Source organism: Toxorhynchites rutilus, chromosome 3 (genome assembly GCF_029784135.1).
Source record: "Toxorhynchites rutilus septentrionalis strain SRP chromosome 3, ASM2978413v1, whole genome shotgun sequence".
NCBI lineage: Eukaryota > Metazoa > Arthropoda > Insecta > Diptera > Culicidae > Toxorhynchites > Toxorhynchites rutilus.
Genome location: NC_073746.1, coordinates 331062997 through 331090914, shown reverse-complemented (window position 1 = coordinate 331090914; position 27918 = coordinate 331062997). Strand labels below are relative to the sequence as shown.

At 38.9% G+C, this 27918-nt stretch overlaps 1 protein-coding gene across 4 annotated transcripts in view; it reads right to left on the bottom strand.

Annotated features, from left to right (window-relative positions):
* Positions 1–9: 9 nt before the first annotated feature.
* The window catches only part of LOC129780455 (upstream stimulatory factor 2-like), a 69386-nt gene continuing 41477 nt past the window's right edge, over positions 10–27918 (bottom strand). For 3 of the 4 annotated variants that reach the window (XM_055788753.1, XM_055788750.1, XM_055788752.1), the window contains one exon: positions 10–15317. In XM_055788753.1, the coding sequence (XP_055644728.1) occupies positions 14931–15317 (387 nt within the window). In that variant the 3' untranslated portion in view covers positions 10–14930. The remainder of the gene's footprint in view (positions 15318–27918) is intronic. The other variant, XM_055788751.1, reaches the window with a different exon arrangement.

Genomic DNA, 27918 nt, shown 5'->3' with positions numbered 1-27918 from the left:
AATCCTCGGTTTGTTTTTAATCGTTATAATTTGTTTTGTATTTTTTCACAATATTATGATTCCATTCGCTTGCTCTCTCCGTGTAATCATCTTTGCAGCTACAATTAAACAACATTTGCTTTGCATGTTTGTTTTCTGAATAATTTGTTCAACTTGTTGTATTAAACTAATGCTTACCAGTTCCTTCGTTTCTAGCGTTTACTTGCGCACCGTTCATTTATCAATAAGATTTAATTATAGTTATCTTTACGATACAATTTTTGTGTTTTTTTTTGTGTATTGTGTATTCACTAAATTTCGATAGCTTGCGTTTTCCTATTCTTACAAATACCTTAACTTTGCTGAACGCGACGTTTTATTTCATCAACTTATGGAGTATGGGTACTTGTTTTTTTTTTGTTCTGTCGATCACACTTTTATTGTTTGATAAACACACTCATTATGCTGCGGGGGATAAGTAACTAAATCGAAGATCATAACGACTTGTATTTTTTATATATTTTGGATTCACAGGAAAAACACGGTACTTTGATTCGCCGTTTTGCTGAACAACATCGAGCCTAAGTTATTACCTCTTGCAATTGTCAATAATCGCACAATAATTTTGTTTTGTTCCAAATTGTTTTTTGTTTGTTTTGTTTGTATATATATAATATGGTTCGCTTTGTAAAATTCCAGCGTTAATATGTTCATGTCTTGATCATTTGATAAATATTCATACATTTCCACTTTCTTTTGTTCGTTTTAAGTATATTTTTATGTAATAGCAAAATTTTAGTAACCATTTGAGAATTTCAATGAAAACTTTAATTTAATTATTGTATCTGATTTCGTTTATTTTAGATTTTCAATAATATTATGCTTGTTAGAAGATGGTTCACAGTAGTATATGCTTTCGTTTTAAGTATATGCTTTACCTCGTTTGTTCTTGATTGGTATGATCCTCACTCAGCTTGTAACGTTTCCTAATTTATATTATTGCAATAGTAACTCGCGCTCCTTCCGCTTTCGTTTCACAACGTTTGTACATAGACCAATACTTTATATGTAATAATATACCAGTAAAATACTTACGATTAATAGTTAGTTATTCAATAAAATAATAACACTATTATTGCATTTATTCGCATATATATAGTTAGGTATTTTTTCTCTTTAGTCTTTGCTAAAATCTTTTATGTTTTCTTTCATATGCTTAGTCTATTTATCCTTTTTGTGTATATTCAATATATATATATTCAACAACAATATGTAGAAAAAACCTTGACAAGAATAATTCAAACAGAACAAAAATAAAAAGAGAAAACAACAACAATCTGAGCAGAAACAAATGTTTACAACGCTCTATTTTTGTTTCATTGACATTAAACTTCAATCGAAATCGTTGGGTGTAGAATTTGGAACATAAAGAATCAACGGAAAATACGTATAACATTTAAATTATGAAACGCTTGCGTTTCTCTCACTTTAAAGTATCCCGCTCTGTGGTTACAAGTCTCTCTTGTTGGCCGGGTTTGGCGAAGAAGGGTTAATCGTTTCTCCCCCAAAATAACGTTTCGGCTGTGTTTTTCAATTCTTAATAATATCTATAATATGCACCCGCAGGCATTTTCAACGATGAGTTCGCAGATATGTCATTTCGTAGTACTGTTTTATTATTTTCAATGTTCGTTTCGTGCCTATCGATTCCGCGCTTAAAGTGCGATTCACATACAACATCCACGTCACGTTCACGTTCCGTCCCGTCACGTTGCGTCAATTATTCTTCCAAGCAGTTCTTATGCAAACATTCACATACACCTGCAACGGCAACTTCGACTTGCCGTTGCTGGTGTATGTGAATGTTTCAATAGGAATTGCATGGAAGAATAATTGACGCAACGTGACGGGACGGAACGTGAACGTGACGTGGATGTTGTATGTGAATCGCACTTAAAGGAACAAGTGTGTGAAATAGTTTTGCTTCGTGTGGCCATCGGTGGAACAAAGTGTAGGCGATGGGCACCACTTTCGTAATCAGAACCCGGCGCATTTCCCGGAATTATCTGAAGCTCATCAGGCATCCAGCTGTCCATCAAATGCCCTTTCCGCGTTCGCAATCCCGACTTAATTCGAATTCGCATGACTCTGTCGGCATGTCGCTCATTTCTCATCGATAATGAAGCATAACTATCATGTGTCGTATTGTTTTGCGCCGCTATAGCGTCGTAGCGGGGGAGGTTCCACGAGGGCCGGCGTTCGCTGTTGTTTTTTTTTCAATAAATCAATCATCTCCCACTGCTGCCCACTGTGCTTGGTGCAGACAGGTGCTTTGATGGACAAAACGCGAGACCCATGTGCACACGTGTATCTCGTGCCGAGGTTGTTATTGCGATTGTTGAAACGATAGTAAATTGGCGGCTGATCAACAGCTTCTAAATATCATAGCTTCAACCGGGCGGTAAACAACTTAATACTCGGAGAGGGGGACTATGACGAATGCAAGACGAGGTACTTCCTGTGGCCCCTTTTCTTTGCGGAAATGTTCAAGCGGATCTTTGAAGCGCTCATACAAAATGGGAATTATCCAGTATTGCTTAACTTTCTTTATATTGTTGCGGAGATATGTGATTATTATTAATTCTATGGTTTGACAAATAAAAATCGTTACAGTTTTTTGTTCACATATTAGGTATTGATCTGTAATATTTTCAGTATCACATACGGATCAAGGGGGAGGGGGAGCGGGAATAATTACAAATGATAACGATATTTGATTGCAAAAATTTTGAATGATGAGTTGTGATGTCGATGGTTTTGACTCCGGCTCCGGTTGATCGGTTGCCAGCGATGGAGCAAAGCAATCCTCATCGAAATAGTACGATCAGACGGCAACAGTCCAGATTTTCTAAATCTATCGACAGCCACCGTTGTAGCAGCTTTGACGAACACAGTGCCCATCAGTTGAACCATCTCGTAAAGCCCAATAGTTCGTTCGGATTTGCTCCGTAAAGAAACCTCAGCGGCATTGGCGTAGTGGGTTTGTTTGGAAAATATACAAAAAATCGTTGAACAATATGTTGAAGATGTCAACTGTAATATATCCGAGCGGGTTGCAAGACAAACCCGGTTTTGCCAGGAGCGCTGTTTTTCATAGATGCATGCAGTCTGGTTCTGGGGAATATGCTGTCCTGCAGCGGACAAGCACATAACTACAGTTGTTGTTTTTCGTCGTTCAGCAGGATTGATACTCCCGCCTTGCTTTTTTCCTTTCCGAGGAAGCAATCTTCAGGTTCTTTGTTTGGCACCATAAAATATAAAAGCAATTATCTTTTAGAAGTTGAAGAATACACTTGAGGGGCTCAGAATGCAAGGGGTGTAAGTGACTTGATCGATTTCTCTTCATCAACTTTTTATTTAGTTAATAACTCAACTGCAAAAACGTTCCAGTTTAAGTTTGCTATATAATCCGATAGATGAGGTTCTGACCTATCTTCCACATTTTCAAATACAGCTGGGAATGTATTTGCAGCTAAGTTATGACCAAAAGAGAGAGTCGATGTAGAGAAATCGATCAAATCACTTACACCCCTTTCATTCTAAGCCCCTCACTTGTCGTTGACACAGCGATCTCACCTGTATTTTAAATTAATTTTTGTTTTCCAAAATGCAAACCAAACAAACCAAACAAAGTTGTTCACCTATGGCCTATTGAATCCAGTAGCACTCACTGCTGACGCAGCCTCAGGTTTGCGGAACAAAATATTCAGAAATGTTAGAAATTCTCCAAACCCCGAGCCAATTCAAATTGTCAATTCAAAAGCCTAACGATCAACATCGGTCATAGGGATCCCATAAAAATGGTTCCTTAAATCGAGTAGGCGACGGACTAACTCCTGCCGTTGGTTCAGAGTAAACATGATCCCAGTTTAAGTGAACAATCCAATGGAGATTTGGCCGATGAGCGTTAATTGAGTGTTAAAGAAGCTCTTGAAGAAGAACTGGAGGCACATCGAATCCACAGAAAGCTAATGGATTTGCTCGAAGAGCGAAACGTCAGCGGTTCATGATGACCATATAAGACGAAGAACCGTGTAGTAATAAAGTTCAGGGCTAGACTAGTAGCTCAGGACTACGCGCAGCATTTTGGTGTTGAATTTTATTCAATCATTGATATTTACCACGTTATATTAGAGAAATGTTTTGAAGAAGGCTTCTTCAACTACAAAGTAGCTTTTGTACAACACATGACGGACTACCGAAATGAGCATTTGCTGCAAGCCATTTGCTAAGCTAATGTTCGACTGTTTGACATTACATTTTGAGGTGGTCTAACGGAACAAATGGCTCGATGGATAATCATCGGTGCAAAGGACACGGGTTCGAATCTCGGCCAATTTGTTGATTTCAATTTTTTTCATAAGCTCATCAAGAGCTGAACCAGATTAATCGGGTAGTTGTAGGAGACTCTCACAAGCGTGTGATGATAATGATGATATTGAATTAGAGAGACTTTAAACATTTTAGTTCATTCGTCTCTAGCCTTGAGAAAGGCCCTTGGCATTACACCTCCACCCTCACTGCCTTGAGAAAGGTACTCGATACCTCGTTATCCAGCTCGTCCAGCAACGATGTTGTCCAGTCGGTGGCACAAGCGTGTGTCAAGCTACTTTTATTTATAGAAATTTGGTAAAAGAAAATAATGCAGTCAGACGAAGATAATGTTCTTTGATAGCGCAGTCTGAGCAAAGCTTAAAAAAAATCAAAATATGGTCGAATGAACGTTTCCACCAGACTTTGATGTTGAATAAAGGTTTTCTTTTTCATTGACTTTAAACTGCATTCATCGGGCCGTATTGGACATGATCATTATAGCTTAATGGAATCTTCTAATTTGCGTGAACAAAGGTAAAATAAAGGTTTTGATGACAAATTGTTCAGGTATCATAAATCGTAGAGCTAAACCAAATTATCATTAAAACGTCACACTGATGGGGAACTGTTAGTTGGGTGGACATTTTAGATACATGAAAGATGGACAGAAATGGCAACTCAATTATGTTCATATTCAGGCTGAATTACACTTCTCCAAAAAAAAAAAGTAGATCTCATGGATGTCGAGATTCTCACGTAGATGCAAGAGATCAGCAAGAGATTATTCTAAATAGTTTCAAGCAGAGATTGAAATGCTCGCCTATTTGAGAGAAAAAACATCCGTTTTCAGCCACAGCGAAAAATAGTTGAGAATATAGGAGACGAGAGAATGTTATACGTTCACTTCGATTCTCGCGAGAAACGCAATGCCGATTTTTATTTTTCGGCGAGTTATGATTGTCAAAAAATTGTTTCGTTTCCAGTGACATAATGTGATAATGTTTTTTCACTTCTTCAGTACAGCTGAAAACATTGCATGAATACATGTGGTAGCATTGACTTTCATGTTGAAGTGAACATAAGAATGTTAATATTTGTACAATTCAGACGCTGTCCAAACGCAGGTCGTTTAGACACTGTCTAAACAGGCTAACGTTAGTAAAATTAGTTTTGATTTTTCGCTTCATATTTTCAGTACTAAATGAGAGATGAAAAAGTATTCTCGTTGAACTTTAGAGATACAGACACCTCACATCTCTCTCTCTCTGAAAAAAACAATTTCGGTGAAAAGGAATAGACGAAAATTTCAACATTACACGATTCATCCAAGGCATCAATGTTTGGGATTGGCCTTTGTGCTGGGAGGCAGTTGAGAACAACCTTACAGGATTCTCTTATATCCTGGAGGTCCATTCCTGTCGAAACACTGGGACACTAAAGTATGACCCGAAAAAATGGTCATCAAAATTATCAGCGTCCTTACGCTTTTTGATTTCAGGTACCGAAGGTTCGAAAATGTCCACGCGTGTTCACGGTGTGGCAGTAGAGGTATAGACATTGTCCACGTGGACATATTGGATGACTATTGACGTAGGACTACGTCTAACCGGAAGATATAGGGGGTGAAATGGAAATCTAGGCACTGAACAAGTAGGAAAAAATGCAAGATTTGGAACGCTTATAACTCGAGCATTTCTCAATAGATCGCAAAGGTTTTTGCATCAATTGATAGGAAATATATCTACGCATCTATCATAACGAATAACATTTCATTTTTCTTGAGATAAATAATTGAATGATTGTGAAATATCAAGCATTGTCCAAATGCACTATGTGCCCATTTTTGATTGGTCCATTTTGTGCTCCTCAAATCGTACCGACCAAAACGGGCAACCAGAGCAGCAGCCAAATAGAATGAAGCACGATTGGAAAGGAAAAAGAAAAAAATGAACGAAACATTGGTCGCAGTCTCACACATGCGTAATTCTCGAGCCAGCCAGTCAGCTTAAAAATCCCCGCTCCGCTGCCGTAACGATCATTCTTTGTGTGGACACCGACTGGACAACATCGTTGCTGGACGAGCTGGACGGCGAGGGATCGAGTGCCTTTCTGAAGACAAGAGGGCGGAGGTGGTAGCGCTGGAGTAGAGTAGAGTAGAGTTTTCAAAGGGCCTTTCTCAAGGCTAGAGACGAATGAACTGAAAAAGTTTAAAGTCTCTATAATACAATACCTTCCTTCCTTCCGTAACGATCATTCTCATTCAAACGGTACACCACATCGGTTCGCATCACAACACATCAACAAACCAACTCAAGCAGCCATGTCTGGACATGGTAAAGGAGGAAAAGTGAAGGGAAAGGCAAAATCCCGCTCGAACCTGTTGATCTGGAGTTCCCCGCAAGGGTAGCTAGGCCGAGCACGTTAGTACCAGTGCACCAGTCCACCTAGCCGGCGTTATATAGTTTCGGCCGCCGAAGTGATCGAGTTGGCTGGTAAAGCTGCTCGCGACGATAAAAAAAACACATTCAGAGCAGAACACATCAAGACAACAACAGGCAGTTGCAGCGAGTGGCAAACGCAATCGCAAAACGGCATCAGGTAGCAGAAGAAAAAAGTTTGTTCTTTATACAAACTGCTTTGGTGGCAAATCCAGAACAAGGCGGCATCGAGGGCGTTCGAAATGGCTTTTTTCAAAACCACGAGTACTAAGTTTTCTAAATTGGAACCATTCCATAAAACAAGGCGCTTTTCAGGGCCATTAAACCTTCCAAAAAAGAGTTTAGGAAATACAGTTCAATGCTTTCTAAAACAATATCCAAAATAATAATAAAACACAAATTGATTTTTTCATAATTTGTTTGCCAGGATATGATGAGTATGTGAATTTGGCAGTTGTTCTGAGCATATTGATTTTCACCAATTCTTAAATTGCTTCTAGATTGAAAGTACAGTAATTTACACTTATCTCGACATTTAGCTAATTTGGCGGACCTGTAATGCGACATATTTAGTTGGACATTTTTGTAAACATAGAGTTCGGGGTCCAAATTATGACCCCACTTTGAAAATTGACACTGTACCACTGTCATCGCAAATGTTCAATTACTGGTTAAAATTACCTCCAATCCGATACTGAGTGGTGGTAATGCGACGTGCCATTGAATGTAATTTACTGTAAAATATGTCACAAGCTGGATGGGAAGAAATTTTCCAACTGTGAAAGCTGTGGCGAGTGGCAAACGCAATAGCTAAACAGGAAGGTTTAACCGAACAAGATGGGAATATCGAGTGATAACAAAAACACAACACCAAAGATTCTTTTCAGAACCATCAACATATTCATAAAGAGTAAACAGTAAACTAATCCATTTTTCAGGTAGATAGGTAGGTATTCACGTATGAGAAGAAAATAAAACAATATATTTAAAATATATATTTAACAAAAGCTGTCCCCTTAGTATAGTCCTACGTCACTCCGGTTATGTCCCCGACATTACCCACCCGTCTTTTTCAAAGAAAAAATTAAAATTTATATGAAAAATTAAATGATTGGACAAATGAAAGAGGACTGTCCAAAGAATATTTTTAGCAATATTAAAAATGTATGCCGCCGTTCCCTAAGGTGCGGTTTTCAATTTATCTGTCGCTCCTAATACAAAAGTCACGTCGTTTTTATCTCCCATGAACTCCCGAAAATGGATAGCTTTTGCAGAAATGGAAGACGCCCGACAATTTGTGCCTTTTTTGGAATATGCTTTTATTTCCAAAAAATTATGAAGAAAGACCATCGTTGAAATCTTTAATCACGATGATATTACAGGTTCATTGTTTGAACTGGTTTCTTTACAGATAACATATACTATCCAGATTAGTCCAGCAAACATTAAATCGTATAACTTTGCACATGCTAGATCACACATAACACGATTTTCTATGCCATTGATGGATTAAATCGTGTATCGGTATAACAGTTCTCCTAGTATCCCGATATCTTCTTCTTCTTCTTCAATGGCACTAACGTTCCTAGAGGAACTTCGCCGTCTCAACGTAGTATTACTTGCGTCATTTTTATTAGTACTTAGTTGAGATTTCTATGCCAAATAACACGCCTTGAATGCATTCTGAGTGGCAAGCTCTAGAATACGCGTGATCACAGTGCCAGTCGGAGGAAATTTCTTTGACGAAAAATTCCCCCGACCAGAACGGGAATCGAACCCGAACACCCGGCATGTTAGTTATGACGCTAACCTCTCGGCCAAGGGAGCACCAGAGCATCCCGATATGCAGTATTATATACGCACATTCTATTCATTTAATATTGCATTGTCGGGTCAAATGTCATATCAGTGTAAAAAGCATCGTATATCATTATATACGGCTTTATATGCGTATGAAATATGGCATATACGTATATCGCCTCCACTTTTGCGTGTATATGGCAGTTATATGCATCAAAATGTGTCTTGGATGCATGTATATCGATTCCAATTATGGCTATTTATAAGATTTAATGTTTGCTGGGGCGGATGTATCGTCGCTGCTTTGAAGAACTGTGTTCTGAACTTGGGCAACTCGAAATAGAATCTATTTTCCGATTACACTCAGTCACAGGCGATGGCATATTCATTGCATCAGAAATGTGAGGCCTACTTTGCAGACCTCGATAAAACGTATTTTTCAGATTGATTGAAGAAGTTGGAGCATCGCTGGGTCAAGTGTATCGAGCTAAGCGCTATGTTGAGAAATAAATTGCCATTTTTCCAAAATTTTTGGTTTTTTGTAGGCTAAGTACTTATCGGACTGCCCTCGTACATAAGGTAAGACAATTGTCCTCTCGCTAGCTGGAGCGAGACTGTGTATTTGTAATCGCGGCATATTTCTACTCAATGAGTTGAAAACGGAAAGATTTGTAGGGAATCGTAATGTATAGCATATCAAACAAATTCAAGAGAATTGTCGATTTGGTTGGTATGCAAATCATCAAAATCCGTTCGTAGCAAAAAATGGTTAATAACGTTGAAACTTTTTTATAAAAACGTGTCGTGTTTTCTGATAACTGTAATTTTTGACTGGATCATTCTTTTATACAAAATAATTGTAAATGCCACAAATGACTCAATGAAGCTTGGCAGTTCTACTTTGTTCTTACGATCTGGGGCCCCTTTAGAGGAACAAGAGAGAGAGTATTCATGATTTCATCATTTGCTCTTCAATCAGCACATCGAGCCTATGATGATGTTGTTGAAAAGTGTGTAAAAGTTTTCGAATGAATATACCGTATAGTAAAATGTTCCAAGTTCAGATATGAATTTCATTGGGGAAATCAAAGCAACCCAAATTGTAATTTGGAAGAAAGTGTGAAACGATAGAAATATCTTCCCAAAGAACAAAAAGAACAGAAAATAACCTTGTCTTCTAATAAAGCCAATTTTATTTTATATTTTCACAAAGCTTTCAATTGATTCAAGAGATACTATAGCTGAACAGGAACACGATTGAAAAAGGTGATTAAAAAACCGAGAGTGAAGATGAACCAGCCTTTTCTGTGATCGATAATATTTCGCAGTGAGCAAGATCTGTATGGATCGATGAACTAGATCACTAGAAATCTAAGCCTGCTGCCTACTCCATTTTTTCGGCAAATATTTTTTTTTTGAATAAAAAAATATATTCAATTATTCACTTCATCTTTTGTTAAATAATTGAAGGGGGATGGGTATAATCAATGTCGAAGCTTGTCTACGGAGGGGGAAAGGGTGCCAAAAGTCGTGCATTTTCTGTCCACGTGGTATATGGACAGTCCCTAAGGCGTGGTACACAAATTACGTAACGCTAAAAATGCGATTTTTGGAACCCTTCCCCCTCCCCTATGTAACAACACGAAATGCAAGACAAACACCTTCCCCCTTAAATTACGTAACTCTAATATGTTCACAAAATCAAAGTCGTTTGACAAATTTTCAGCTTTATTAAATAATGAGAATATTAACGTAAGAAAAATATCTGCCTAAGTCGGAATCAAATGTTAATACGGAAGTTTCTCATATGCAAGTAGTGACTTCGGAAGAACTTTCGACAAGTTCATAGAATTTCGAACAGAGACGGAAAATTAATGCTCACATCTGTTGGAATTGGTGTTTTCAAAACATCTAGTTTTTAGCTGAGAGGGACATGAGCTGGTATAAATTTATGTTGATTTACACAAACGTAACTACTACTTCGTTCAATGCAACAGTTCCTATCGTAACATTTCATTACTTGCAAAAGGTCTTGGGATGTCCGTACATGACGAGCACACCACTCGACTTAATGTCCTACTAATTCCGCTCCATTGATTTGGGAGTTTGCAGATTCAATATAGTCTGCTTTGACAGGATATCCATCGACATCAGCTAACAGTTCCCCTGCATAGTCAAAACGTTTTGTTTCCAGTTCCGGGTCCCTTGTTTTGAGTTTTTCATCCAAGTGAGATCTCTCACGATCATGAGGAAGTATTGAACCTGCTAATACCCGGGAAAGAGGGACAATCGACGTTCAACCCAGTTGAAAGCACTGCGTGTTGGAGCATCTGTAGCAACTAATATTGCATCAAGATTCAATTGATTCAAATGATAAATCGAAAATATCTATGACCGTTTTAAAAAGAGAGTTCTCGTCTGGTCCTCCAATGCTGGCTTGATTATTGTAAGGTACCGAACACACATTTCGAAAATCGAGCCCATGAGGAAATGCGTTCGAAGAACAGTGCCTTCTAGAACGAATAGCAACGTACATTGGACCACTGTAATGAACAACTTCAGCATGACCGAGGAGCTCTAGCTTTATTTTGCATCCTGCGATAACAGCCGGAATAAACGTTTGTTTGTCAGCCAAGACAAAATCATGATAATCTACCATTACCGCGAAATTCGAGATGCATTAATCGGTCCCTGCTTACTGCCCGTTACAACACGTACTTTATCATTTTGGCTCAGGAAATACACCTCTTTCGGTCTCAGAATTGAAGCTTGCTCCTCATGCATATATTGCCGCGTGAATTTATTTAGGAATAAAAATTTGTTACGTAACGATCACGGCTAGTGCACGGTCCCTCCTACCAGCAGCTTACAGTTTATTATTTCTGTGTTATTCGTACTTTTGGTGCGATGTACTACGTGAAGTAGATCTAGCGCAGAACTATTTGCAAATCAAAAGCTTATGGGTAACGTTGTGACCATACTCAGTGCTATGATATTTTTCCTTACTGCTGAAAGGAACAGTCGATGTCAATCATTAGACTGTTTTTTGCTTCGGTTACAGTTATAGTTCATCGTGAAGCGTCACATTCAAGAATTGCTTCCAGATACTTCAGTGATTAAAGTGATCATTAACTGTTTGCCTTTCTGTTGCATCTTGTGGAAGAGATTCATCAAAGTTGAAATTGATTTGAAATTTGCGGTAAATGATGAGGTAGGCATGCTTAAATGGGTTGGCTTTACTGTCGATTTGAAGTGACTAACTTTATTGACCTTGTTTTTTGATTTCTTGTTCGTTTTAGTATATTAATAAATATGTTTATATTCGATTTTCTAGTAAAAAACAAAGACTTGATAACAAGATATTGATAGAGGGGTGACACCCAAGACATCCGCCCAGGGTGTCATCCGGTCACGCTACGCCACTGGATGGAATCCAAAAAAAAAAGGAAAAAGAGAGTAGAAATTTATGAAGGAAACATTGTGACCCATTTAGGCTTTCGTGTGGTCAGTACGTAGGAAAAGTGCGCTTTTTAACGAACGCTTTGGACCGAAATCCGTGAGAATCACTACATATTTCGTAGCAAATAATTTTGATGAACGTAAACGTTAATATCAATGATATGCGTGAGGACAGTGCGCCGGTAGTGTCCCATAGCACAGTGGATGATAAATGATGTTACAATGTCGATGTGTAACAGTGTTTGAACGTGAGCTCTCAATAAACTCCAATCCAACGATTAGCCTTATAATCAATTGTTACAATTTACAAGCAATTAACGTCTATGACGCGGAAATATCCCACCACAATTCACCAACCAGTGAGTGGTACGACGCTTGGCTTATCATTCCTACTGGGACTCCAAGTTCTGTTGTTTCGACTGCGCCACGTTCGGTCATCCACGTCCACGTCCATCACAACCGAATTTCGAGGAAATGCTGGAAAAAACGTGACACCACTAGAATCCGCAGCGGCGACGAGCCGCGCCACCGACGCCAGCGAAATGATTAAGATGCACTTTGTGAAAATTTGCGATGCAGCGTGTAATTGTTTTACAGCTTCCACCGCGGGTGAGTCCCGGGGAACCAGTCAAGGTGTGATATGTTTGTACAGCTTGACATTTGCGCTAGTTCAGTGCGAATTGTCCGTCCCAAGTGAGCAAACGGGGAGAAGCAAGCGACGACACGATGAACGGTTGCGCAATTGCGGAATGATGATGAGTTCAACCGTATCGGCGCAGACAAAGTCTAATCCACACCAGGCGCCTCTCTGGGGCAACCTCGTCGAACGGAAACAAGCCCTCATTGTTTCGACGACGGTGAATTCTCGTCGATAGGAACCATTTTTTTTCTGTGTCGTAGAATTACGCTTGATAAGATAGTCGGTTTTTAATTTTCTAAAAATACCCTCCTGATTAGGAAGATTGTTCGTTTCGAAATATTTCCACTTAAGACTGTCGAACTCCGCTTTGTCGGATTGTGGTGGGATTTTCCAATTAGAAACCGACGTGCGTTGGTTAGCCGGACCTGGTTGAGCATACACCCTACACTGCAACTTCCGTGCTTCCGTCTGAAATAAGCGATAACAGGTGCTGCGTCAGTCGAGTCATGCGAATGAAACGTAAACTGCTAAACAGTGTACCCTTCCAATTATTCGGAATGAACTTCCATTTTCTAACGAAAAAGAAAAAAATACCAAAGATACGTCGTCATTCGATTATTGCCATTCTGAAGACGACCTGGACTGCCCGAGCTGAGGACAGAGTGAATGCTGATAAAATTTGTCTTGCACAACTAATTGAATTACGCTATTCGTGTGTGTACACAATTGAGATATACGACTATTTAACGTCCCATAATATGCAGGCGGGTGAGTGACATCTTTTATTTCCATGACTTATCAGTTGAAAGGCATGCGTCGTGATAACATAATTTTGGGACACAGTACGAGATAAATTGGAGACGACTGATCGTAAATTAGATTGTTGAAGTAGAATGGATCACTGACGGGTGAGGTCACAACACTTGTGACGTTTTTTTTTTTTTGACATTGGAAGATTTCCTATGAAACAGTGGAAAATGCCCTAAGTCGAGCAAATATTTTGTCATCGCAACAGCGCAGCTCATTCCATCGACGCTGTTGCTATCGTCGCTAGACTACATTCCATTGAGGATGAATCAATTAGCACCTGTTGTGATTGGGATGGAGAAACCGATCACGACCTGGAGCAGAACTCGTCAAAACGGCTCCATCGGATAGTCTAACAAATAATGGGACGATTACATTAGCACCTTTTCGCTATGTTGACAGCAAAACATGGCGAGCACCAGACGTGGCCAAATGTTGGCCACAGTGTTCTTCTTACCCGAGCAACCAAACCGCCGTTTGTCGTTAAGTGACATTGTACACATATTTCATATTCATTCTGAGCTCGCCCGCTTCGTTCAGATTAAACCTCCTAAACCATGCGCTTTGTGTTATCATCACGATAATTGAAGATGAATATACCGAGCGGATACACGGACGGGGACGAACCACCGGAGTTGGATTATTTTTTTCTACGGAGCCTTCAATTGAAAAAACGACAAGGCTGAACAAAAACTTCGTAAAGGCCATCGGCAGTGCCACACAAGGGCCTTGCAAATCTATTCCACGTTTCTCTGTCTTTTTTTGTTTTGTTTGTGCGGCTTAAGCTTGAGCTATTTTCATTCGAACTTTTTCTTCTTCTAGTAGGTACAACAAGTAGGTTCCGATGGAATAATCAACAATGCAATTAAAATATGTACACACGAACAGACCTATATTAAACTTAGGCAGGACTTTTATTGCGAAACAAAGCGAGGTGACAAGAACAGAAGATACGAATGAAAAGCCTAAGGAAAATGGAAAGGAATAAATAATGCTCTAATTCTACAAACAATATCGCGTAGTGTAGTGTTCTGTGGGTAGGTTTATGCTTACTTTCATCAATATACGGGGTTAACAATGTCTTTTTCACGTTGCTCGGCGTTTCGTTCCTCCGTTCTTGCATCTCTTATTTGTCTCGTTCATAGGTTGTCTTTTGTTTTTGCTTTTTTCATGTAGTGCAATGATTGTTTAACAAATAACTCTCTATATGTAAATTGATTGTTTAATAATTAAAGACGAATACTTACATTATTGATTCTGTATGTTTTCTTGCGCGTATGTGTATATATATAGATGTGTGTGTGTTTTCCGATCGCACAGCGTTCTTACACACTTCCGACTAATACTCTCTCGCTCGCTCTGGTACTCGCTCAACTTTTAATACCTAGCATTATTTAAACTATGATAACATGATAATGACTTTTTGATGATGGCTACGATTCTATTTTGACGTTGGTGGCGAGTGCAAACTGCAGCTCGGACTGCAACCGCTTGTTCTCCGCCAGCAGCTGGTTGATGCTTTCTTTGAGCTGCAGGTTCTCCAGCAGTATCTGATCCTTTTCGGCAAGGCACTCGGTAAGTTTGTCGCTGGTGTCCTTCAGCCGGGTGATATACTCGCAGGCCTTCGCTAGGATGCCGCCTTTCGAGAGGTTCTCGCCTTGGCCACCGTTCTGTTTGTTCTGCTGCGGATCCGTCGAGGGACTGTTCATATGCTCCGCGGGGATGATCTTGTTCAGCTCGTGGATCCAGTTGTTGATCTTGTCCCGCCGCCGTCGCTCGATCTCGTTGTGGTTCGCCCGCCGTCTGTCATCTCGTTGCTGCTTTTGTTTCGCAAGGGAGGAAAGAAACAGAAGAGAAAGTGTGCCGTCAGTAAAATTAGGGTAACACGGGGTGAGTTGGACCACCTCTTTATCTCGAAAAGTACGGCTCAACTTGGATTTTTTATAATGTCATCGCCTTCTATTGTTGAACCTTACGTACCTAAAGTAAAAAAACTTTGGTAAAATTTAACAGGTGGAGGAAAACGGTAGCATGAACACATCAAGCACTTTGATTGTCAGAAAATGTTAGTTTCGCGATCGTGGTTTAAGGTTTTTTCCGCTGATTAAACAAACTTTTCGTGTATTGTGCAGTAAAGTTCTGTTCACCTAAGGAGGGGGAATAATTTGATGCAGCGAAACAGTGGGCCTGATTCTCGAATACACTTCACGGTGGAAAAGAAAAGAACGGCACGCCATTGAACTACGTTTTACGAGTTAGTGAAGTGTCGAAGATAATAATGAGTTTAGAGGCAGAATGAGCACTTTAAAAAAAAATCAATGACAATTAACGTCTTCGTATCAAAATGGTATTCGATGTGAATGGAAAACTATGTTTTCTTCATGTGGTATAATAATCTCATACAAAAATTTTATCTGAAGATAATTTGATATTGGCCCTGATTCTCGAATACACTTCACGGTGGAAAAGAAAAGAACGGCACGCCATTGAACTACGTTTCACGAGTAAGTGAAGTGTCGAAGATAATGATGAGTTTTCAGGCAGAATGAGCACTTTTCAAATAAAAAATCATTAATGAAATTTAACTTCTTCGTATCAAACTGGTATTCAATGTGAGTGGGAAACTTTCTTCATGTGGTATAATAATCTCATACAAAAATTTCATCTGAAGATAATTTGATATTATAATGATAAGTTTAGTGGGCAACTAATCTCGTATCCAGATGTCGACACCGTACCGTTGCCATCGCGAATACGTTTCATTCCGTTTCCACCGTGAAGTGTATTCGTAGTGTATTCGAGAATCAGGCCCATTATAATGACAAGTTTTAGCGGGAAACTAATTTCATATACAGATGTCGACACCGTACCGTTTCCATCGCGGATACATTTCATTTAATTTCCACCGTGAAGTGTATTCGAGAATCAGGCCCAGTAAGTTTGATAACAATAAATGAAATTAATTGCATTTTAATTTTTGCATGCTGTGTGGGGTGACATGGACACGTATCTGTGTGGCGATTTGGTCCTACAGGTTTGAAGCTTTTCTTTGGTCTAATTGATTCCACATGCCGCTGAATTACAAAAAAAAAGAGGGGCAGACAACGTCGGAAGAAGTAGGAGCTTTAAAGAGCAATGCAGGCCATCAAGGACGGATTTTCTTTGACCAAGCATCGAAAGTGTTTGAAAATGCTCGAACAACAGTGAAAAAACCCATGCGGAATTCAAAATGTTCTCAATGCAATTTCTCTGGTCAGGAATCTGGCCAAGACACCTGGTATCGATCCCAGAACATTGTTACTGATTATTATATTATCTTGTATTACTTTACATAAACATAAGTATGTTCTTTTCGATGAAACACACACTGGACCAAATCACCCCGCATCAAATGTCCAAATCCTAAATGTCCAAAAATTATCTCTCTTATTTTATGATATATCAGCTAACCCGACAAACTTCGTCCCGCCCAAAATTTGTTTTTTGTTATCAATACCTTCAAACATTCACGTTTTCTAACTATGAGCATGTTCATGGGTCCAATCGCAGAACTGTTCATTGTTTGATTTTCTATTCGACCCCGTTGAATTTACCTTTTACTATAAAATTCCCAATATTTCTTACAAAACTCTTCATTATAATATCAGATTATTTTCAGACACAATTCTCGTTCAAGAGTTTTCGACCACTTGCAAATAATATGTTTCTCCGTTACATGGAATACACCCATACCTCGCTATACGGCCGCTCTTTATATGGCATTTCGCTATAACGGCCCTCTTCAATTCAGGCACGTTTTCGACTTACGGCCTAAAATGTTTCGTTATAACGGCAAAAAAAATTGAGGATTGGTTCAAAAATCACTTTTGTATAGAAGGGAAAAATAAATATTTGCGAGACAATGATTTAAGTAACATACAAATTATGTATGTATACATACACATATTCCATGTAACATGAAGTTGCTTCATTTTTGTTTATAGATTATTGGTGGTTTTTATGTATGTATGTTGTATGTATTGTATGTTTTATGTTTATGTCATGTATGTATTTTTGTATTTTTGATTTAAATGAATTTAATTTTTGATTAAAATGAAATAAAAATAAAAGGACAAAATGCATTCTGAATGATAAACCATGTTACATATTTAACAGATTTGGAACTGACCTGATTGAATTTGTATAAATTTGTATTTGTATCCTTATACGGCTTTTCGCTTTGCGGCCGAATTTCGTGGAACATATCTAGGCCGTAAAGCGAGGTATGGGTGTAAATGTTTTATATAGAAAATATGATAGAATAGAATAGGTCCTTAGAATAGATAGAAGATAGATAGAGGAAGATATAGGAGTGCGTTTCATCACATTAAAATCCATTTCCAGTTTCGAACAAAGATCAATTTCGCTAGCGCAAACATTAAATGGACTAACAGCACTTGTCACTATGTAATTGTAGAATATATGGGAATTTAATTTTCCGAATTTTCTATTTTTTTCTTCAGAGTTTTCCGAAAATTTTCAATTGTCATGTTTGGTTGGAATATTTTTGTTTGAAATATGTGTAATATTTTTATGGGACCCCCTCTCCATTACAGAGGAGGGAGGGGTGTCTTACCATTATAGAAACATTTCTCATACCCGGAAACCCTCAAATCCCAAATTATGCTTGATTAGTTCTCGAGTTATGCAGAAGTTTGTGTTTTGTTTATATGGCAGCACCCCTAAGAAAGGGGGGAGGAGTGTATTCACCATAGAAACGTTTCGTGCTCCGTAAAACCTTCACATGTCAAATTTGGCAAGTTTGTGTTTCATTTGTATGACAGCCCACCCTTAGTGAGCGGGAGGAGTGTCTAACCACCATAGTAACATTTAGTGCATCCTAAAACCTCCACATGCCGAATTTGGCTTCGTTTGCTAGAATAATTCTCGAGTAATTCAGAAATTTGTGTTTCATTTGTATGGCAGCCACCCCTTAGGGAAGGGGGTGGAGAGTCTAACCATCATAGAAACATTTATTGCACCGATAGTGACCGATAGAAAATGTTTGCCGAACCTCAAACGTAGGACCTACTTCAATAATTTCGTGGCCGAATCAGATTTGGAGCTGATCACCAAAATAAAGTGTTTGTTTCGCCAGACAGCAATAGTGAAGAAGAGAACATTCTAAATGTACGTAGACCAAGAAGAATTCTGATATCGTCTTCTTTGGATGACAATGACTGTCAACACACTAGAATTGCTGCTGATGGAACAATTTGGACAAAGAAAATGCTGGATCTACTCCAGGAAGGTTATTAATACAGAGCATTTTCAAAGCAGTGAGTGGACCCACAACTCATGAAACACGAAGCATAATAAAGGACTTTGTATGTAGTGTATGTAGTAATCAATCGTTGGAAGATGGATCGTACGAGGGTCACTATTTATATTTCGCGAATGGCAACACTGATGTCATGTGAGTCCATCTGACAGTTCCATCGTAAAGTTTGACATTTTTGACGATATATGTACTCAGAACATTTTGTCATACGGACGCTGAATCGTGAACATTTTCGTGCGATGATTTTTTACGACTTTCGACGTGGATTATCACAACAAGAGTGCGTCAATCAACTTAATTTGACTTTTGGCGATGAAGCTCCATCAAAAACCACTGTGTATCGCTGGTATAGTGAATTCAATCGTGGTCGTAGTTCGCTGTCCGACGAGTTTCGTGAAGGTCGTCCAAAATCGACTGTAGTGCCAGAAAACATCGATGCTGTGCATGAAATGATTAAGCAAGATCGTCATGTAACCTATTGTGAGATTGAGGCATCCCTAAGCATTAGTTCCACCAGCATATATGCGATTTTACATGAACACTTAGTTGTGCGAAAATTATGTTCACATTGGATCCCACATAATTTGACAATCGCTCAAAAAAAAGGCTCGTGTCGATTGGAATAAATGCTTTGAAAATTGGTTTAAGCACATGCAAAAGTGTATCGATCATCGTGGCGAGTACTTTGAAAAACAATAAAAATATATTCGCAGCTTAACTATTTGTTTTAGTTCCTATTCCCGAAATATAAATAGTGACCCTCGTATTAGAACTTGCACAACACTGAAGGCATTCCTAGTTTTTAGTGGAAAATGGGAACTATCTAAAGGCAATTTCTACGGATTTTGTAATTATATACGCACGTGGAACCCATTGAATTGAATTAGAAATTATTTATAGCTAATTGTATGGGGCTAGCGTTTTTTTTTTCAAAAACTGAGTAGAAACGAGTTGATGGATATTTTACAATTTATCCGCATCGATTAAAAAAGGAGAACGAAGTGGCGATTGTACGATTACAAACGATTAATAACTTCCTGAAAAGAGTTGTATATGCTTCACTAGTAGAATACAGTTATTTATGAAAAACGCAAATACAAAATGGCGGATTTCATATTTTCTCAAAACCCCATCAAATGAAAAGAATCAAGCCACAGTTATTTATGAAAAATGCAAATCCGATATGGCCGCCACCACAAGATAGCGCAATATTTTTTTTCAAAACCTCATGAATATGGGGATCAAAAAAAATTCTCGTCTAGTAGAACATAGCAGATAATGAAAAATCAAATTCCAAGATGGCCACAGTTCCCAGACAACGAATTACTTTTTAAATGCTTTCATTCAGCTTGACCTGTTTCTATGTATGTTTGAATGTTTGTAGGGTTGTCCCACATTAATAGAAAATTGACTCCGTTGTTGAACGATTGATCTGAAATTTGGAACATACATTTAATTCTACTGTCATTATACCTAGACCTAGATAAAACCGTTTAATAAATAAATGAATTAAATAACTTAATAATAATAATCATGCAAATCATAATTATGTTACGTTTACCGAGAGAAAAATTTTTTTATGACTCGATTATCCGGAGGATTCGATTCTCTCACTCCGGAAAAAAAATCAATACTCCGGATAATCGAGTCCGACTTGTACTAAAATATAAGTACACTAATTTTCTATAACATTTTTTTTCTTTCGAACACATTTTCTTCTTTCAAAACTAAAAAAAAGTCATCAAACACTTTTCCAGATTCAACATTTTTTTATTCGATATATATTACTAAATGACATTCTGGGAGGAAATGATTAAATTTGTCGAATACAGCTTTGAGTTGTCCGTGAAAATGAAAAATCATTTGGTCTTTCTGATTATTTTACCATCAATTGACCAGGAAATTTGCGTTGAATGTCGCGTTGCACCTCTTTCTATCATCAGCGAAGAGAATTAACAAGTGTGATCCCCCAACCCGGTAGGTGTCTAAATCTGAAAAAACACCCAACTGTTACCATCGGTGTGACGGATGTGGCATCTTAAGTAGCACAAGAAACACCTCGGCTCAATAAAAAGCGCGTTATCTAATCGATGTCGCATCAATCGCGACTCACGCCTGGGTCGCCGAGCGCGTTACCAGGCCAGCCTTCGATTCTTGAGTGCTCGTTCACCTTCACACATGTTAGCATGTGCGGGAAGCACCATTCGGTCAACTTCAACTTCAGAATTTATCCTTTTTCCCCGCCGGCATCGAAATGCACAATTCAGATCATTCTGATAAGAAGCGAGTGAACGCAACTAGAGAAAGATACGAAGGAGACAGTAGATGTGCAAAAGAAAGCGTGCATTCAAGTAGCGGCTGTCAACAACCTTCCAGTCAGGACTAACGAAACCAAACAACAACAAAAATAACTGGGGAAAGATACAATCGTTAAATAGCAGGTCAAGTGAGGTGACTTTTTATGATCGTCGGACAGCGAACATTCATCACGTTGTTCGTCGGGTTATGTTACACCCATAGAGACGACGAGGCCGGGGGTTTGCTAATACGACAATTGACAAACAGGTGGAAGCGTTTCAAATGGCGAAGCAATTTTCCAATCAAAGCGGGACAAAATCGATTAGTAATTATTGCATTCTTCCACTACCCACCCCTGGATTTAATCTATTCCATACACAGTTCCCAGAGAGCTTACGACGATTGCGTTGCGGCGACTGAGTCAGTGACTTCAGGACGAGTAAAATAATATGACGAGCGTGTCGCAAGCCAACAAGACTGACAGTCTGTCTCCCCATAGTCGTATGGCTGTGACGACGCCGCCGACGACGCCAATCACTTAATAGTGTGCGCGTCTTTAGCAAATAGCGTTTCTTCACACTTATTAGCAACACAAATTACTGCAAGGTTATCATAATTTTATTAAACCAATTACATCATTTATTGTTCACGCGCCTGCTGTCATTTGGCCATGCGCGGATCAGTCACGCTTGCTAGAATGAACCCCGAACCCCACCAATATTGGGTTGGGACAGACAGGGGATCTCGTGGCTCTCACGACCTAGTGCGATTTACGTTTCGTCATTCAAGTTACGGGTTCTGGTCGCGGATGTTTTCGCCGAAGAAAATTCCTCCGGTCAGTACACGTGTGCATTGGTACACGCGTATACTCGAATTTGTCACTCAGAAAACAATCGAGGCGTGATTTTTGGCATAGGAATCTCAACTAAGTGTACTAATTAGAATGACGCAATTAATGTTACGTTAAGACGGCGAAGCTTCTTTAGGAACATGAGTACAAACTAAGGAGAATGAGAAGACAAAAGTTCTGATGACGAAACATGAGCTCTTTTGTCCCTCGGTGTTTTTTGAGTCATGTTTGGCAAAGTTTGATTTTACCTGTTCATCGGTTTTGTGGTTGAAGAGATTCTGAGCGATATTTGAAAAGACTGTATTTTCGTGATAAATGAATACATGGAGATTCACACTATTTTGAATCTACAAATTTTTCGTTTTACAATATCCTATTTACAATCTACACACTTACAAACGAACAAAAAAAACTAATAGGACGAACCATATAATTCGCTAATACTCCTAGTATGGGCCAAAACTATCGGTAACGAAGTACTTCTCTAATTCTGACCAAAGTTCAATCGAGAAAGAAACCCGGTTAAACATATCAATATACAAATTTACAGGTGCGGCAATAATTGCGATCATGTACGTGCTTTATTCATGTGTTCAAAACTACCTAGGTCACAATTAAGTATTAGCATCTGCAGTGAATCAATTTGACATTTACATTTTAGCTGCTCAATGCTGCAAATTTGAATTTCGAATGCATAGCTGTTGTAACTCGACATACACAACACTATCTAAATACTTCTTCGCAGTAATCGGCATTCTGTTCGAAACATTTGCATTTAAAGGACATTCAATCTGCAGTAGTTAGCAGTAGAGTAGCTGTATAAAGGGTGTGTCACATCAAATTGCATCACGGAGAAAACGCTGTAGAAATTTAATTTTTAGGAATTATATCTTCAGGTTTCGCTTATAATCAGATAAGAGTGTATAGATCACGTTGGCCATGCTTCACTGTCAATTTTTCGTAAATTTGGAAAAATGTCGTCGAACGAAAAAGAACGTCGTGAATTAATCCTGTGCACTCATTTCGAGAATCCGGAGTTGTCACATCGGGACATCGGTAAGATGCTGGGAATCGTCCAATCCACGGTCAGCAGAGTACTAACATGATACTTCGAGAACCTAACCATCGACCGGAAGGTGAAGAACGGCAAAAATGGATGCTCCGTCAGTGAAAAAGATCACAAGCGCGTAGTTAAGCAGTTTAGACGTGATCCGAGAAGTTCGGTCCGGGATGTCGCCAATAAGCTGAATTTGTCAAGTTCATTCGTCCAGCGGACCAAGCAGCGGGAGGGCCTGCGTGCATACAAGGTTCAGAAGGCTCCTAACCGCGACGAAAGGCAAAACATGGTGGGGAAGGCGCGAGCCCGAAATGAAAAAACACCGAAATGCTGACGAAGCCGTATTGCCTGGTAATGGACGACGAAACCTACGTCAAAGCGGACTTTCGTCAGCTGCCGGGCCTGTTGTTCTTCTCCGCAGAGGACAAATTCAGTGTTCCGGAGGAGATTCGCAAGCAGAAACTATCCAAGTTTGCCAAAAAGTACATGGTGTGGCAAGCGATCTGCTCTTGCGGAAAGCGGAGCGCCCCCTTCGTGATGACCGGCACGGTAAACGGGCAGGTTTACCTTAAGGAGTGCCTACAGAAGCGCTTACTACCACTATTGAAGCAGCACAAGGGCCCGACCATCTTCTGGCCGGATCTCGCTTCGTGCCACTATTCAAAGGACGTGTTGGAGTGGTACGAAGCCAACGGGGTCACCTTCGTGCCAAAGGAAATGAACCCGCCCAACGCGCCGGAGCTTCGCCCAATAGAGAAATATTGGGCGATTATGAAGCAGGCCCTCCGGAAGAACCCAAAAGTTGCCAAATCGGAGGCGGACTTCAAGAGAAAATGGATTTCTGTTCAAAAAAACTACAACCTGACGTTGTACAGAACCTTATGGACGGGGTAAAGAGGAAGGTGCGAGCATACGGGCTTGGGCTCGAAGTATGAATAAAAAGAAAATGCCAAAAGTTGTTTAATAGTTTTTATTTTACTGTCTAAAATTTTCAAAAGGATCGGTCTACTGGGCGAATTTCTACAGCGTTTTTTCCGTGATGCAATTTGATGTGACACACCCTTTATTTTGCTGAAAGCGGTCTCAAATGGCATGTGCAGCAGATCAAATGTTGATGTTTTTCATCAACATGCGGTCATCATTTCGGGCCTTATTCCTCTATACACTTCGCGGTTGTCAACATCTGGAAACGAAATTAGTTTTCCACTAAAACTTATCATAATAATATAAAATTATCTTCAGATACAATTTTTGTAAGAGATTATTTTACCACATGAAAAAAACAAAGTTTTCCATTCACATTGAACACTAATTTGATACGAAGAAGTACATTTTCATTCATAATTTCTATTTGAAATGTGTTCATTCTGCCTGAAAACTCATTATTATTTGACGCTTCACTAATTCGTGAAACGAAGTTCAATGACGTGTCGTTCATTTCATTTTCACCGTGAAGTGTATACGGAAATTAGGCCCTTCATTGCTTGTTATCTCGAAGCTACGGCTTTTTATAAATAACTCAAACGTTTCGTTGAAACACTTCGCTTCGCAACTTTTTTTCTGCTGAGTGTGACTTGAGACATACGGAAATGGATAAAATTTTCGGATTTATATGAAAAAAGGTTTTTTTTATTCCCGACAAAAGATAAGCAAGTGAATAATAGAAATTGATTTTCAAAACGCTCCATATCATATTCTGAACTCACTTAGTACATTTCTGAAGTTTTATAAAAAAAAACATAGGGCCGAAATCCAAAAAGTAAATCTGGCTCCGTTAATGAACAAACACTGTATTTCATTTTAAATTGTAGTTTTCAGCAGAGTGAATCTGCTATTTTTGCTTGTTATTGACAAACGACTCTTTCGCTGCCCTTGTCCTAAGTCGCATTTTTACAATCGTAAACACACTCAAGATTCAGAATCCTTGTGCAAAATATTCGTTTTGAGGGCTATGTTTGACCAAACGGTCTATCCTCGGCTGCCCGGCTGCCGTAATCATCATGCTTGGTAATACTCCAGCAAACGCTATGAGTATATCTTTGGCTATTTCACCATTTTCTCATTTTAAATTGTTATTTAAATGGGTGTTTTAATTGTTATAAAAATTTAAGTGGGTAGTACTTTTCACCAGTCGTTTATCCACCAGGCACGGCGCGCTTTATGAACAGGTGGAATCATTTTTATGTATTATTTTGCGTATCATATGCATTAAAACAACTGACTAATTTTGGATGGCGATGAAAATAAAACTACCAAAGATAATTCAATGAAACAAATTTTCCTCAAATCCTAAGTTTATGAAGCCTAATATTGCATAATATTGCCTTCTATAATGCTTCGAAGCCAAACGGTTAGGAAACTACGCGACTTTGTTTTGTTCTTATTGTCAACTCCACCCCAGAACAAAGAAGTTGGACTTTGTGAGGCACATTGTGTCCGCCGGAAATAGCCGATACGGCATTTACAACATCACTATTTTTGTGGGATGTGTCCTCGGGAGAGACTGAGAGACTCTGAGAGACTTCACTACAGAACATGCTTTATGGTTTTATGGAACAATGCGTTTGGCTTCTGATATCGTTTGATGAAACAACAAGAATAATAAGTTCTAGCCTCTCCTGTATGTTCGAGATAATTTATCATTTTGCTGCATAAACAATCATTTGTACTATGACGAAACTGCACATAGAACACCGAACGAACCTTGCATGAAAGCATCATCAAACGTTAGATTGGGAAGAAGATCCAAACTACTTAATGCAACCTTTTTGGACCCGAGGTTCAAATCAGACCATTTAGGAGTTCTTGAAATGGGAACAGGGTGGTAGAAAATCTTATTCTAAGAGTAACAGCTTATCGCTGTCCAAAACATCGCAACTAAGCAAAAAGAGACGAAACCTTACACGAGAAGCTTATGACACCTTTTAAAATTGTTTCAACGAAAATAAAAATAGTAGTCAGCATCGCGTTCAGGAAAAAAAATTCCAATGCTAACGAAATCGTATGTCAACATTTCGAATCGATCACAATCACGTTACATTTGGTGACCATACTAAGGATTATCGCCAATTAACAAGAATTTATTAGAATTAATATTAATTCAATTTTGGAAAAAACTAATCAAACATTATTTTTGATTATGTAAAAATGATGTTAATGAGCTATTTTGTTATGGTTTATCTTGTGTTAATGTGTTTATTTTTTCCAATATCCGGTATCCGGTCGGATAACAAATATTGCCCGGATACCGAATAGTAACCGAATATCCGTTTAATCCCTCATATTTACACAAAAAAGGTAAATGAAATATCCTTCTTACATTTGTAAGAACTATAAGTGTCCTGTCGCGTCCCGCGTGTGGTTTGTGATTTACAACATCCTCTGGATCGCGGCGCCGTGGTGATATTGGATGACGAGACTATTTGACGCTGAACTACAACAACTGGAAGAGAACCGGGTACTCCACGTACCCCACCAAGGAGACAAGTGATGACGTCGAATATAACCCCCGAAGAAGGTCTTTCTGTGGCTGGCGACGAGCGAGAAGTGAATGCCCAAGCCACTGTTATTTCCTTCGGGCTTGTGGTGAACGAGGAGATATACAGTATGAAATGCCTGCCAGAAGTTGCTGCCTTCATCAAGAAGTATCACGCGAAGTAGGATTAAGCCAAGAAATTACTGGATGAGATGGGCCGGCTGAAGATAAACGTTATACGGAAGACCGCTGACCCTCACAACGTCCCCAAGCTGCGACCGATAAAAACTTTTTGGGTGATACTCAAACGGAGGATCTACTACAATAATTTCGTGGCTTAAACGGAGAACCAACTGATCCTCAAGCCACAAAAGAGCTGGAGAACATGCCGACATCTATTTTTTTCATCAACCGTGTCTAAGTTTTCGACCAACAGCCGTAAGGCCACCTGGCAGGATGTTGAAGCATAAAAGGCTCAATAAACGTAGGATTAAAGTAAAATTTGTACCATAGAATTATCTTCCGTTATTTTTTTCCATCACCATCCATGCAATTTTTTTTTTGTGCGATCATATGAAGTTTCTGGTCGCAGCCGCATACGATGTTGCCTTGGGAAACAACATTCGCCATCCGGCCTCCAATGCTGCGAAAAGTGATCGAAGATTAGAGTTTCCGATTAGACTTCTTCCGAGCCCGCCAAGGTAGCCATATGCCAACATTAAATTGGGAAAAAACTTAAAACAGGTTATATTCGATTTATTTCTATTGAAGGTTCTATGCCTCCAGAAAACACCCTGTACACATTACCTGAAATTGTTATCTTTGAAATTCAAGCCGATTTCTCAAGAGTTGAGCTAAAGAAAGTACATACTCATATTTAACGAAACACTCAATTCAGGTTGTTTACTCAATAAATTATTGCACCACAGAAAATGACACTTCTGTAATCAACATCAACCGTTTTTTTTCACGACATCTGACAGTTTCTCGAAGTTTGTTTGCATTCAATGTCATGCATAAGAAAAGAAAAAAAACCGGGAAAAAGTCAGGATCGCTTCATTTCTGCTGGAGAACAAGAAAACAATTGTATGATGAAGTTAGAAACAATTTATATAATCTTTTTCAAGTTTTTGAACACTAAAGACACAAAGAAATATGTAGAACCGAATAATGAAGAAGCGGGATCCATTAAGATTCCGTAGCGATTAAAAACAAAATACAATTTTTCTCAAATCGGTTGAGAAGAACACTTTATCTAATGAAAAATCAACGTTTCAAAATTGTAGCAGTTGTTGTTCCTGACATCAGTGTTGCCACACGTACAGGTTTATCCGGAAAGGTAAATTTTTTTTCGTTATTTTTAGATTTTCGTCAAAAAGTACAGATTGGTACAGATTTTTTCCGCGTGTGAAATTTCTTAC